Raw genomic sequence first — 13310 nt, forward strand, 5'->3', positions numbered from 1 at the left:
CAATGCTAACCAAACAGGCCCTAAGTTAACCCTAGCTGGGAAAGAAAGCAACTCGCTGCCACTAGTTCTCATGACAAGAGTAGCTGAAACCCTGTAGATACCATCTGCAACGAAAATGAGAGGACAATTGTGACGCCGGTGCGCCACAAACAAAATGCTAGATGCCCGTGTGATGATGATGCTTGAGACGAAAGCTCACTGCACCAGCAGTTCATCCAACTGCCTGTCTGCAGCCTGCTGACTACTAAAAGTACATCCACCGACAGATAGATAGACTGCAATGCAATTCACCTAGCTAGGAGCCTAGGATGGCGACAAACATCAACAACATTTTGTACAGGTTCACAGTTTATCTCCAGAACGAGATTTTGCGTGTATCACGATTTATAAATGAACAGTGGTACATGTTTCAGTGTTTAACTGTTCATGAATTCAAAGAACATTGCCGTAGTGGAACTCTATTAGTATGAACACCGCTGGAACATTTTACTGACAGTGTACAGATGAACAAGTTCTATCTACTCTTCAGTTTATTCCTGTTGGGCTTTTCTGGTTTCTGCCCCGAATCTGAACTAGACTGCAGAACCAATTGCACTTCCCTTTGTCTTTTGAGCAGGGTTGCAATTCTGAAGCAAAATTCTAAGCATGAATAGGAAGTCCATAATCTTCAACATCACTGTATGTATGAACATATGCGTACTTTCCATGCTGTTTCGACAATAGCATGGGAGAATCAACTTATCTGTTCACCGATCAGATCAAGGCCAACAACAAGGAATGACACCCCCTGGAACAGAAGGAAGTAGAAATGAATCCCTTGAGCAGACAAGAGGCTCCGAGTCGCAGCGGTCAGCAGGAGCAGAGAAAGAGCAAGCTCCTTCTTGTAGATCTTGTTAGCCTTTCTCGCGTCATGTGGTGCCTTCTCATGATGTTCCTTTTTTAAATTCATCTCGATCAGTTCACCTTTTTCAGGTAATTGCTTCTGGAACTGAGGAAGCATGAAACCCTTCTTATCCTTTTCTGTAGCTGTGAAAAAGTCTAATTCAGATGATCGACCGGACTTCTTGGTGACAGTCCATTCATAGGAGCTTCCAAGTTTGAACAACCCAGACAACATTGCGTTGAACTTGGTCACAGACATGGTGTTCTCAAATAGGAGGTATGGTACAATGAAAGGAAATGATCTTGGTGATGGCAGAATGTTAAGAAAGGACATGCAGACCGGCACATAACAAATGACCCACACAGGCAACTCGGCCTCGGGAACGAACATGGTTAGTGGAAGAATGACACAAAACAATGTGAAAGAATAGAAAGGAAGTATCAATTTCCTCAAAAGAAAGAATAATAGTATCAAATTTGCCTTCTTCCATGAGGTGATCTGCATTGAAATTAACAAATGCTCGTCAAAAAGAATATTGATCCATACCCCAAGAAAAGGAACTTTGATCCCCATTACAGGGGCCAACTTTGGGCTAATGGGATTGCATACCTTGGCAGTAATTATGTCCGGAAGGCACAACCGGAAAAGGTGCATTGGGCCAGAATGCCACCGGTGTTGCTGTTTTCGATATGCTTCATAGGATTCTGGAACTTCACACAAGACCTGGACAATGGTGCTAAGTAAAATCAGTTTCCACATTGTCAAGATCGATCGCTCATCTAAAATGCTATGATTATCATTATGCAAATGTACCTTCACATCATTCAGGAAGATGAATTTCCATCCATTGAGGTGCGCCCGAACAGCAATGTCCATATCCTCCACGGTTGTCCTCTCAAGCCAGCCTCCTGATTCTTCCAAAGCTTGAATCCTCCAAACTCCGGCAGTTCCATTGAACCCAAAGAAGTTCAAGAAGACCCCATTGACCTGCTGTTCCACTTCAAAGTGGAAGCAAAGATTGATATTCTGAAGGCGGGTCAACAAGTTCTCATCCTTGTTCACAAAGCTCCATCGTGCTTGAACTAGTCCAAGTTCAGGGTTCCCCTGAGCCACCCAAAGATTTGAAGTTACTATCGTATGGATGTATGGTAGCTAGCATACTTGAATTGAATCAGTAGACAATTCTTACCTCAAAATGTGGGATTGTTTTCTTGAGAAAATCAGGGCTTGGTTGGAAGTCCGCATCAAAAATGGCAACAAATTCATAATTCTTGACGTAGTCACAACTCATTGCAGACTTGAGGTTCCCAGCTTTATACCCGGTCCTCAAAACCCGATGCCGATAGACAATATTCACACCCAGCTGGCTCCACTTGGAAACTTCTGCTTTGATCAACATTTGAATGCTTTCGTCGCTCGAATCATCGAGCACCTGTATTAGAAACTTATCCCTTGGCCAATCTAGCTGGCAGGCCGCTGAAATTGATTGCTCGTAGACCTGTCGCAAGAATAATCCCATCATCCACAAGACCACAACGCAATGTAACCAGCACACTGCAACCTGCACAATGAATTCATCTCCTTACCTCCTTTTCGTTGCACATAGGAATTTGAACAAGCACCATTGGGTGCAGATACCCTGAACCCTCCTTGAACGGATCCCCTTCAATCCTCGGCTTGATCTTCTTGAGCTTAATCCAGAAGCAACCCAAGCACAAGACGAGCCGGTCCAGGGATTGGACAACGAATAGCAAAATGCAAGCTTTCGACAAGAACTCGATCGGCCGCCGGATGTAGTCTGCTCGGAATGACATCCAGGTCAGGTACGCCAAGTGCGCCCACCCCTGAATCTCCTCCACCTCCGGCACATGCAATTCAGGCACAGTCAAATTCGGCCTCCGGAAGTGCCACCCCTTCCAGTAGGCGGTGAACTCCACGGCGAGCGCGAGCAAGGAGAGCGCCAAGAACCCCTTGATGAACATGTAGAGCAGCCAGCCCCGCCCGTGCCCGGGGCCCTCGGTGGCGGTGGCGGCGGCGGCCCGCCGGAACCGCTTCGCGACGGCCGACGGCAGCGCCCAGGCGACGGCGACGAGCGAGGTGAGACAGCCGGCGGCGCGGTGGGCGCGAAGGAGCAGCACCCAGGTGAACTGCTTGGCGCTCCGGCCCCGGTCCTTGTCCATGGGCGGCAGGCCGGCCCGGAGCGCCTCCGCCTCGGGCTCGTCGATCTCCACCACCGAGTAGTTGGGGTTCTCCATGGTCACCACCACCGGCGTTCCCCGCCGGACATCCCTCCCCCACGGGTAGGCCAGCCCCAGGCCCGGCGCCATTGCCGCCAGGAACAGGAGGCAAGAACAGCACTCGAGAAACACCAGCACCACAAGACTCTCCCACCACGGCGCCCTGCTTCCACACCTACCCGCCGCCGCGCCGCTGCCGGCGAGAGCGACGCGAAGGGAGCATCTCCAGCATGAAGAAGCCTGAAACCGCCGTCCGCAGCCTGCGAACGCGGAATGCCGCTACGCGGGTGGGGATTCTCAGCTGCTCCCGGAGCTTGCCGTGAGCTCAATTCCTAACCTTCCACCGTCGAGAGAGAGGCGCAGCACGGCAGCAGTGGTAGTGGAGCTTTGCGGCATGTCTGCTTGGATCTGGTTCCTCTAAAGTTCTTGAAACTACCTCAGAGAGAGGTAGGTTGGTGCTGACCATTCCTTCGGCATCCAACGGCCATGACGAGAAACAAAGGACATCCATACATATGGTCCATAAACAAATAGCTCAAGCTTTGCCGCGCGAAGTAAAGAGCTTTCGTTAAAAAAAAAAAAACAGTTGCTGCTCCGTGATGTGCATCTTGCTGCCACCAGCAACGCTTCACTATCGCGGCTCGCTCGTCACGTCCACGATCGCCAGGTGTCGCATCTCGCTCTCCACCGTTGGGTGCCAATGTGCCATGCCTCGCTCGCTCCTATCGCCGCGGTTTCGCGGTTTCGGTTAGGTTTCTTATGGTGAATAATGACGCTACTCGGCAGGTATATGAGTTTTACATCTATACTATATTTTGCAAAAACAAAAGAGAGAGGTTGTTGTTATTATTATTTTCATTTTTATTTTTCTTAGCCCGTAAGTTGCTGCACTTGATGGGTTTGTCGTCATGCTTGTATTGTATCTCATGTTTTTTATCCGCTGTGTTCCTCCTTTTGTTTTATTTTTGCGAATCACCTAAGTATAGATGCGGACGCTCACATACACGCACGCACTCACCCCTACGAATACACACACGCAACCCTACCCATACAAGCACCTCCAAAAAACTGAACCGGCAAATCCTCGAGATTGACGAAGTCACCACTGACGCATCCGTTGTCGACAGGCACGTCGCCTACCACTACAAGAATAGTGCCGGTTAAATCCTGGAATAAATTCATAAAAATGCGAGCATCAGTGCTGAGTCGAGAACTCGAACTCTGGTGCGCAGCTACACTCTGTTCGCCTCCTTTTATCCTTTTATTTTTTTATCGTTACAGTTTCCTTTTTCAGTCGATTTTTCTTCTTAGCATCCATGTCAATCGTTTTTGGCCCTTACCACTCCTACGTGGAACGTTCTGCATGGTCGCAAAAATTGATTAAAACACCTACCAAAAACACCCAAGTGCTGTATAGTCGTTCCTTCTTTTTTTAAGAATAAACGTCCTTCACCTCGTGTGCTCAGCTTGGGCTATTTATTTTTATAGGCCATATGTATGGACCAAGTTCCTTGTTTCTCGTTGTAGCCGCTGGATGCCGAGCGAATGGCCAGCAGCAGCCTACCTCTCTCTGAGGTAGAAGGCAACACACATCCTTCCTCCCTCTCTCTCTCTCTCTCCTACTTTCTCCTGTTCCTCTCCTGGAGTGCCTCTCGCCCTCTCCCACACACGACACTATTCTCTAGCTCACGTCCCTTTCCGAAGCTGAAATGCGAATCCGCTTGTTTACTCTTCTTCCAGTCCGGTTCCCCACATCATTCCTCCCTGCCCTGGTCTGGTCCCAAGAACAGCAGCAAGAGAACAAGAACAAGGAACCCGGGCGCAAAAAGGCCAGGATTTATCTTCCTCAAAGAGAGAGGATTTTCGGGAAAGAAACACAAACGGTTCCTGCAAGCTAAAAGCTACTCCTCCAGGATTAGTGGTGACGGATTCCACGAAAGCATGCAGCTGCCACGCTGCCTGCTGGCTTTTGGTAAAGAAATGAGAAATCCCTCAGGCACTCACGGAAACGCGAAATGGGCGCAGCGCACAGGAGCCGGCGCGCAGTAAAGACAGAGAAGCGGACAGCAGGAACATGGCACATTGGCAGCCGGTTTCGGAGCTTTCGGCGAGGCAAAGGACCAGAGCTTGCGCGGTGGCGTTCTCGTTGCTATCCTTTATTTCGTTTTCTGTTAGTTTCCTCCCCCCCATACCGTTTGGTCTGATGGCGGGCGGCGTGGCATGGTGCAGGTGAGCTTTTGTCTTTTTGATGAGTTGGGTGCCCATGGCTCACGGCCACCGGCCACGCACGGGGTCGGGACTGTGTCATTGCTAGAGGTCGAAGAAAAATGAAAAGATCTTTGTGGTTCGTCAACCGTAAAGATGTCTTATTCCAAGCAATTGATCAATAGAATCACCCTTATTTTTGGTCGTGTGCCGGAAAAAAAGAAATCGATTCCGATCAGAACAGTTGTGCGACCACATAAAACCTGCTTTGGGCTTCGACTGGGACTAGTAGTTGCACGAAGACGCCGACGGCCGAGGAGGAGAGTAGGAGGCCATAGACGAAGCCGTCGTGCTCGTACTGGTACCCTTCCTTAATCTGTCCTGCACGAAGCAGACAGCGTAGGACCGAGACCTAGCGGAGCAGCGCACCACCGTCCGTCTCTTCACAAACCTACCTCACCGGCCGGCATCCATTCCCGTTGGCCTAAAGCAGCTGACCACAGACAGATAGTTTATGGAATGTGCTCGAGTGATCCGAGGCAGGGAACCTGCGTTCCTCGCCACACTTTTCTGCCATGCTCGTGAGTCGTGAGTCAAAAGGCGCCGATCACTATGCGCGCTTCTGCACGCACAGTCTCCTTTTGCGATCGGCGACTAGGGATGCATCATTTCTTCTTCAATTCTTTTTCCTTTTCCTAGCAAAGAACACAAGGTAATGTGCACCACCGACGGCGTGCCCGAAAAAGTTACCATACGCGTCACGTGCTTCTTTTCAAGAGTTCTTCTCCTTCCTCTCTTTCTTTCTTCTGGTATCAAGTAAGAGGAAGATTATAGTCTCGAAACGGGTGGCATGCCTATCCTTACGATTTTATCCTCCATTTAATTACTCAGCTCTCTCTCTTCTAATCTATCCTTCTTTTTTTTTGGCGAGGAACTCTCTTCTAATCTATCCAACGCGTCAGCATCGCTGTTGCCTGTCGGGCATCGGCAGATGGGAGGTAGCAATCATCTCAGGCGAAGTGTGCATCCATCCAATCTTGTCAAGGATAATTCGGCGCCCCTAGTGTTGATACTTGATAGTCAGTCAGATTGGCGCTCCACGAGGACACGTTAACGTCGAACCTCTGGAATTCCCCCGAGGACAACGCTTCTATGCATCATGAACCTGGAAGAGTTCGGGTTAGTTTGGCAGGGATTCGGCTCCTACAAAAATAGCTCCGGCTCTAGCTTCTTCGTGGAGCGGCTTCTACAGTGAATGTGAAACTATTTTGGAAAACGTTAGGCAAAACGGCTTCACCTGTTTTTCATAAATGGATTGGAGATATCAAATATCAAATATGTCCCTTGACATATGACTTGGTTGTTAAGATGAATTGTATGATTATCCTCAGTTTATAATTTTTATTCATGTAAAATAAAAAGAAAATTGTATTTCTTAACCAATATTTGTGCTTGCTATAAAAACTGATGTCATTTTTCAATTTTTAATGCACCTATTTTTTCTCTTTATTTAGTTCCTTCCATCCTTTATTTATTCTGATCTCTTTCTTATCCTTTCGTTTGTACCTATCTTTTCCTCTCTTTCCTACTCGTCGTCTCTTTCCTGCCACCGCAATCCGACACTCTCGCTGCACCGCCGTCTTCCCACGGGCCTGCTCCATCCTCGCATCCACGTTGCTCCCTTGCGGCCACGCTTCGGCCTCGCAGCGTCGCTTCCCCAACGCCTTGCTCTTCCCCGTTGCGCTAACGTCGGCAAGGGCTCGAACGAGACAGGGGATGCCTCTAGAGCAGCCGCGTGATGGTCGTCCCGGCTGCATACAGCCACGCCGACGGTAAAAGAGTGGGGACGCTGTTGAGGAGCAATTTTGTTCTTGTGTCTGTGGGGAAGGGGAGGAGCCGGTAGGAGCTATATTTTTCTTTTTAGCTCCGCCGCTCTAGTTCATTTTGAGAACGGCTCCGGAGTTAGCTTCAACACTGAAACCGTTTGCTTAGAGTGCCAAATGCGTTTGGCAGGGTTCCCGTGAAAGCCGCGAGCCGGTGGTGGCGCCCTGACAAAGGCCCCTTTCTCGCCCGATGCTCCATGCGCCATGCGGAATGAATTGTCCCCTGCGACAAAACCGGTCCCTACGGAGATCTTGTGCTACAAATTGTTCGATACCAATCGATTTCCATGGAGCCCGCTAAGTTTTCCATGGTGCCAATCGATTTTGGCCCGGCAGTGGCCCAAAAGGAGTTCGGTATCTGACAGCTCGCCCCACAACAACGTGGGCCAATGAACGGCCCACCGCAACCCTTGGCTTGGCGGCAGGCAGGCAGGTCGGAACTCGGCGCGGACCGTCGGCGTCGACGCGTGCCGCCATGGCTCCGCACCGGCGGCCGCTTCAAGTAAATCCGCTGCCCCTGCCACCTGCATTCCGCCGCGACCGCGAGCCGCGTAGCCTAGGGAGTTTCGTAGGTAACCTCTAGTTTCTTGCCACACGCGCCCGCTGTCCTGGGAGCATGGAATCCTGCCCGGAGAGTGGAGCGGCAGCCGCCGCCAGGCGCGCGCGCGGAGGAGTCTGAGGTCAGGGTACCAGGTTAGTGCTTCCAAAGGATTGCTCGTTTGCTCTTAGCCTATCAGGCGGCCGCTGAATTTTTCTTGCAGCAGGTGCTGAGATGGCTCTGCCTCTGAGCAGTAGGGGAAACAAGAGTCCGATTGCTCATTGAGGTCAAACTCTCAAACCCAAGGGAATGGTTTACTCTGCTTTTCCACTAGGATTTGCACCAATTAGTCAACATTTTATTCTTATTCTTATTGGAAGCAAATGTCTTATATTCAAAGCTCTGTGCTCAAAACTGATTTATTTGGAGGTTGTTTCCTTAAGGTTGCATTGGCTAATAATGGCTATCATATTAACATAAAGCTACTATTAAATTCACTTCACTTTGAAATTGCAAGGACTTGCATAATTTTGTCATATCCCCAGTCCCCACTGTCAGTACCCGCGGTAAAGGAACTATAGGGAAATTGGTCTACAGCTTTGCAAAAATTAGGTGCCATTAGATCTAAACGTATTTTGTTTTGTTTTTCCATTGCATAAGTGTGTTTAAGACATGATTGCCATTTCCTTGTACCTGTACTGTTTCAGGAAAAAAGCACATGTTTCATCTACTGCATCAATGCTGCTTTTTTTCTGCATCAAAACCAGGTTATTGAAAGAGAATATTTAAATGTTTATGTATCCAATTTTTACTATATAAGGACTTACAGAATTGACTAAATTAAAGGTACCCTTTTGCCCCTTCATGTACATAGTTCTCTGTTTATTCTGTGCAACCATTTAAACGGAGTGCAACAGCTTTATCGACTACTTCCTCTTTGAAATATAAGCAGATTAGAAGACTGACATGGTCTCCAATATGACAATTTGACTGGTAATATCTCCAAAAATATTTATATTACATAGGAGCTACATATTATGAACACACTTTTCAGAATGAATCTAGTGCTACCAAAATACCAAGCTTGTGTTGTCATTTGTCAATCTATATAAAATGTTAGATATGGATCGTTAAAAGTAAAAAAGTTTGACATAGGATGATCCTAGATGGACTTACATTCGTGATTGGAGGAAGTATTTCATATTCGTTTGCTGTGTTTAAAAGATCAAACTTCCAAAATGCCAAGTGTACAAACTGTACATGATCAACTAAATGCATACCTTATTAAGTTGTCAAATCCATAACTGAGCATGAATCATACCTGCAGATGCAGCTTGGACATCATCATTCATGGAGTCTCTGATGTGGAGGATAAGCCGCGTCGTGTAGTTAGGATGGACAGCATAGAAATCTTCGACAGCAATTGAAATGCTTGTACGTGACACCTTTCCCACCATCGTTCCCAAATCAAGTACCACCCCTATATGGAATTCTTCTACTTCACTTTCTGTTATGGTTTGGGCAGCTGCAGAGCTGGACGCCAAGAATAGGAGCATTGTGATCCAAGCTTGTGTCACCATCTCTTCAGTTGTGAGAGGTTTGCAGAAGAATCTTTCTTTACTGGTGCACTAGTTATAGATGCATATGTTGTCGATCTCTCATAGTCTCGTGTTAGTTGAATTGAACTCTAATCAAGTCTCTCTTCCTTTGAAGTTCCCGTCATGAATTTGTTTGTTTTGAGATCTTGATCCAATTTTGTCGCTTTGTTTGCAGTTCCCATCGATGATTTGTTCGTTTTGAGATTTTCGTCCAAGCTGGTGGTTCCAACTACCTCTCTTGGCCCTCTTGGCGTCTTGGGTCACAATCCAATGGATTTGTTTCTCGTTAGTTGAAGCGGCTGAAGATCTGTAAATGGCACGCCAGTCTTCTGTGGGTTTGCAAATGCAAGTGAAAGTTCCATGTGAGTTTCAGTAGGAGACCTGGCCTTTTCAGTGCGAACGCCGCAGTGTTTGAAGTCTGAGTGTCACGCGTCTGAAAAGGATGCATATTTGTCTGTACATGTGTGTATTTGACTTTGGAATGCAGTTTAGGTCTAATGTAAGCTACATTTGGCGGTATGGTTTAATGAGCTCAATGCATTGCGGTAGGGTTTTAAACTTTAAAACCAGACAAGCGGACGGCCCGAAAACGACACAATCAGGCCTAGTATGTGTCTGGCCGTGTGAAGCCCAGCCCACTATCTCCCGAGCCCACTACCAGCGCTTTGCTTCGGCGCCTTTGGGGGCTGCTTCCGCTGCCATGGCGCCGCCGCGGAGCCTTGCCGCCGCCGCCCTCGTCGCCACGGCCGCTGCCGTCGTTCTCTCAAGTAATATCGACCTCTTCTCTCGACTCATCGTTACCTATGCGCGTCAAACACCTTCCTCTCCTCCCTCACCGACGTCGTACCTGTCCCGCAGGCCTGCTCTACAGGCGAAAATGCGGCCGCCTGGCCGCGCGGGTCCGGGAGCTGGAGGCCGCGCTGGCGGTCGCCGCGGAGAAGGCCGCCTCCGAGCGCCGCGGCAGGGTGCGCGCCCAGCAGGTGAGATCGTCGACCTGCCGTGCAGCAAGCTGTCGCGCGTTCAGGCTCTGCACACACTTCCTCTTTGATTCGTCTCATGCTGCTGATTGCTGAATCGTGCCCCTTGCTTGCAGTCGTTGAGGAGGGCTCTGAGCGAACAGGAGCCCCGCCCCGACGAGGCGAGGCCGGTCAAGGCCGCCGCCGCCGCCGCCCCGGCATCCTACCCGATGGCGCCCATCGGCACTGTCCAGTCCTGCTTCTCCACTAGGTGCTGTCTGCCTTCGATTTTGCCCCCATTTTCCACGCCCTGTAGCATTCAGTCAGTTTCTCGAGTGGTAACTAGATTTTGTCATTGGTGAGTGAATGAGTGTTGAGTGGCCCTCTCCGGGAAAAGAAAACAGAGTTGGTGATGGCTGGATGTGTTCATGTGTGGAAAGCGAGCTATGGACCTAATTTTATTGCTTTATTGATCTACAATCATAGGAATGGTACACCAAGGCAGCCTTTGGTTGTGACGCTGGCCAGGGCAACTGTGGCGCTTGATCCAGCTCGAGTCCCGGCAGCAGCGCTGGAGGGACTAGCTAGTTACTCGCATTGCTGGATCCTTTATGTTTTCCATCTGAACACAGATCTTGACAAAATGTGGAAAGATCCTGCTAGGTCCAAGGTAAAAGCAAAGGTATGGTTGTGTTCTCAGTCCTTCGGTGGTTTCCTCCTGTGATGGAAAAAAAAAGTTCCAACTGCTATATTGGACATGGGCTGAACTTGTTGAAATCTTCTATTTTTTGGGGAAGGTAAGGGTACCAAGATTGAAAGGGGGCAAGATGGGGGTTTTGGCAACTAGGGCACCGCATCGGCCTAATCCAATTGGGCTCAGTGTAGCAAAGGTAAGAATTACATAATTGAACCAACATTCCTCTTGCAGTCTCACCCCGCTGTGCCCTTTGCACTGCAACAGTGATACTGTCACATGAAATGGTCTGATGTTTATTTACTTTCTGCAACACAAATTTAGAATTGAAAATATTCACGAACGAACCTGTATGTACAAGAATCTTAATGATTATTTGTATATGCGTGTTGCTTATTATGTATTGTGCTAAGGATGGTTTTGCACATCTTCATAGGGATGAGGAATATTTTCTTCTGATCAACACATGCTACTGTGTCACTTAAACTGTAAGAAAATCAACTAATGTTCTGATTGGATTTTGATTTACATTGACTTCCATACATATTGATTCTTTCTGTACACGATGCTGTGAGCATGTAGAGATTGCACATGTCATTTTCCTTTGGACAATTGCTTAATATAATTGATCTTATTCAGCATGCTACTGTGTATTGAGTTTTTCATTTCAACTTTAACAGGTGGAGGTGGTGGATGGGCATGCTGTTTTGCTTTCTGGAGTAGATTTGGTTGACGGCACGGTACCATTTTAAGCGCTTATATGGTCCAGCATTATGCAGAGGATTGATATAATTTAGCAATGTGAGCTCTTCCTAATATGTTGATTCCTTATCGACAGCCTGTTATTGACATTAAACCGTACCTGCCATATTCTGATAGTGTTAAAGGTGCGGCTGTTCCCAATTGGTTAGAGGTGTGTACGATGTTGTATATCAATTCATGCATTTCTTTACATTAACATTCATTTCTTTTATTATTTCTATACATGTGCAGGCAGCAGATGTTGTGTGCCTTCTAGACTTTTTTTTTGGGATAAGTGTGCCTTATAGACTAATAAATGTTCATATGTATTATCTCTATACATCTACATACAATTGGCAGCACCCAATCTGCCGGGGAAAAAATGCAGTTACTACTTTACTTTTTGAACAGTTCAGCACACTTTACTAGCTTAGTAAAACTTTTCTGCCGTGATGTGGGGTTTTGAATGATACTTTACAGTAAGATATGGGTCCTAAAAAAATGTTACAAATCATTCAGAGAATATATACTTGTTCAGCTATGCTGACTGAATGGCATGCAAGATTGTGCAGTGTCTATTTAGGTTTGTTTTGTTCTCTTGAGTCTTGCCAGCATATCACCATGTAGTTCATGTGCCACATCGAACCTTCACAAAATCTTGCTGCAATGCTACAATCAAGTTACCTTCATTTTTTCACCACGTAGTAATGTTGAGTATTTCGTTGAAGCAGATTGATGGTGCATTAGCTGTGGAGTCCATCCATTTTTCTGAACAATTCATATCTGCGCTTCACATCTGCTGGGTGCATGCCGTAAGTGATGCTGATATATTCTCCTCTTATAAATTTTTTGTTCTGCGTAGAATTAAACTTCAGTTTTTTTTTGGAAAAGAGAAGTAACACACTTTACCATCGCGTCCATTGGGCCAATTTTACATAATTACCTTTTTACTTACTATTTGAAGCCCATTTATTTGTTTCAGCAAAAGCAGTCCCTCTATGCTTCAGCAGATGAATTTCAGGATCTCATCAAGCAGGTCCTCTCTTGGGACATCAGATCGCTCTCCCAGCGGATCCGCCCCCATCAAGTAGACATGGAAAGGGAAACCAACAGCCATCGCAGCGAAGAAGCTGATGAGGACCACGGGGACGGAGCGAGCTCCGGCGTCGTCTACCACCTCCATCTCGAAGGCATCGATGTGTCATACAGGATAGATCAAGGCTCCAACATTGTCGTCGAGGATGCCGCTCTTCTTACTGTTGTCAGGAACCAGAACCGGGACGGTTACCTGGCGTGGAGGGATAAACTTGGCAGCAGCGGTTTGTAGCATAGCCATTCTTCCCTCTGTTTTCTCCTCCGCTTGTTGTAGGATGTCGTGATGCCGATGAATGCTAATCTCTGAACTGAATTTGGAATGTATATTTCGCCTCCGAGCACACAGAAAGAATCTCCATCGGGTCGAAATGGCGCCTTTGATCAAGTCAGCAGGCTCGCGAATGAATGGGAGCGTAGATTTCGGCCCTGTTTTTCATCCCGCAATCGCGGCGCCGTGTAATCTGGCACGCCACATCAAGC

At 47.6% G+C, this 13310-nt stretch overlaps 2 protein-coding genes across 5 annotated transcripts; one reads left to right on the forward strand and one right to left on the reverse strand.

Moving 5' to 3' along the window:
• Positions 1-348: 348 nt before the first annotated feature.
• Positions 349-3607, reverse strand: LOC117846577 (probable xyloglucan glycosyltransferase 2). The gene is made up of 5 exons (XM_034727798.2): positions 2470-3607; positions 2073-2381; positions 1697-1987; positions 1493-1606; positions 349-1381 (listed from the first exon to the last, which is right to left on the reverse strand). The coding sequence occupies exons 1-5, from the start codon at positions 3208-3210 to the stop codon at positions 734-736; spliced, it is 2103 nt and encodes a 700-aa protein (XP_034583689.1). The 5' UTR covers positions 3211-3607; the 3' UTR covers positions 349-733.
• Positions 3608-7660: 4053 nt separating this feature from the next.
• LOC117844772 (uncharacterized) lies at positions 7661-13215 on the forward strand. Of its 4 annotated transcripts, XM_072292230.1 has the most exons (13): positions 7661-7901; positions 7973-8032; positions 9074-9180; positions 9272-9343; positions 9520-10111; positions 10203-10324; positions 10438-10571; positions 10787-10982; positions 11098-11190; positions 11675-11734; positions 11833-11907; positions 12467-12547; positions 12718-13215. In XM_072292230.1, exons 5-13 carry the CDS (start codon positions 9787-9789, stop codon positions 13060-13062), a joined length of 1431 nt encoding a protein of 476 aa, XP_072148331.1. In that variant the 5' UTR covers positions 7661-7901; positions 7973-8032; positions 9074-9180; positions 9272-9343; positions 9520-9786; the 3' UTR covers positions 13063-13215. The 4 variants fall into 4 exon arrangements, with proteins under 4 accessions (XP_072148331.1, XP_072148330.1, XP_072148332.1 ...); XM_072292229.1 differs by having other exon boundaries at positions 7970-8032; positions 9074-9343; XM_072292231.1 differs by having other exon boundaries at positions 7973-9180.
• Positions 13216-13310: the final 95 nt, after the last annotated feature.

This window comes from Setaria viridis, chromosome 2 (genome assembly GCF_005286985.2).
Source record: "Setaria viridis chromosome 2, Setaria_viridis_v4.0, whole genome shotgun sequence".
NCBI lineage: Eukaryota > Viridiplantae > Streptophyta > Magnoliopsida > Poales > Poaceae > Setaria > Setaria viridis.

Bases quoted from the DNA above. Each gene is read 5' to 3' on its own strand.
- LOC117846577 (XM_034727798.2), bottom strand. From the start codon at position 3,210: ATGGCGCCGGGCCTGGGGCTGGCCTACCCGTGGGGGAGGGATGTCCGG. The intron at 1,607-1,696 runs GTACATTTGCAT...ACCATTGTCCAG, and splicing joins TCTTCCTGAATGATGTGAAG to GTCTTGTGTGAAGTTCCAGA. The intron at 1,382-1,492 runs GTATGCAATCCC...ATTTCAATGCAG, and splicing joins CGGACATAATTACTGCCAAG to ATCACCTCATGGAAGAAGGC.
- LOC117844772 (XM_072292229.1), top strand. From the start codon at position 9,787: ATGCATATTTGTCTGTACATGTGTGTATTTGACTTTGGAATGCAGTTT. The intron at 11,191-11,674 runs GTAAGAATTACA...CAACTTTAACAG, and splicing joins TTGGGCTCAGTGTAGCAAAG to GTGGAGGTGGTGGATGGGCA. The intron at 11,908-12,466 runs GTGTGTACGATG...TCGTTGAAGCAG, and splicing joins CTGTTCCCAATTGGTTAGAG to ATTGATGGTGCATTAGCTGT.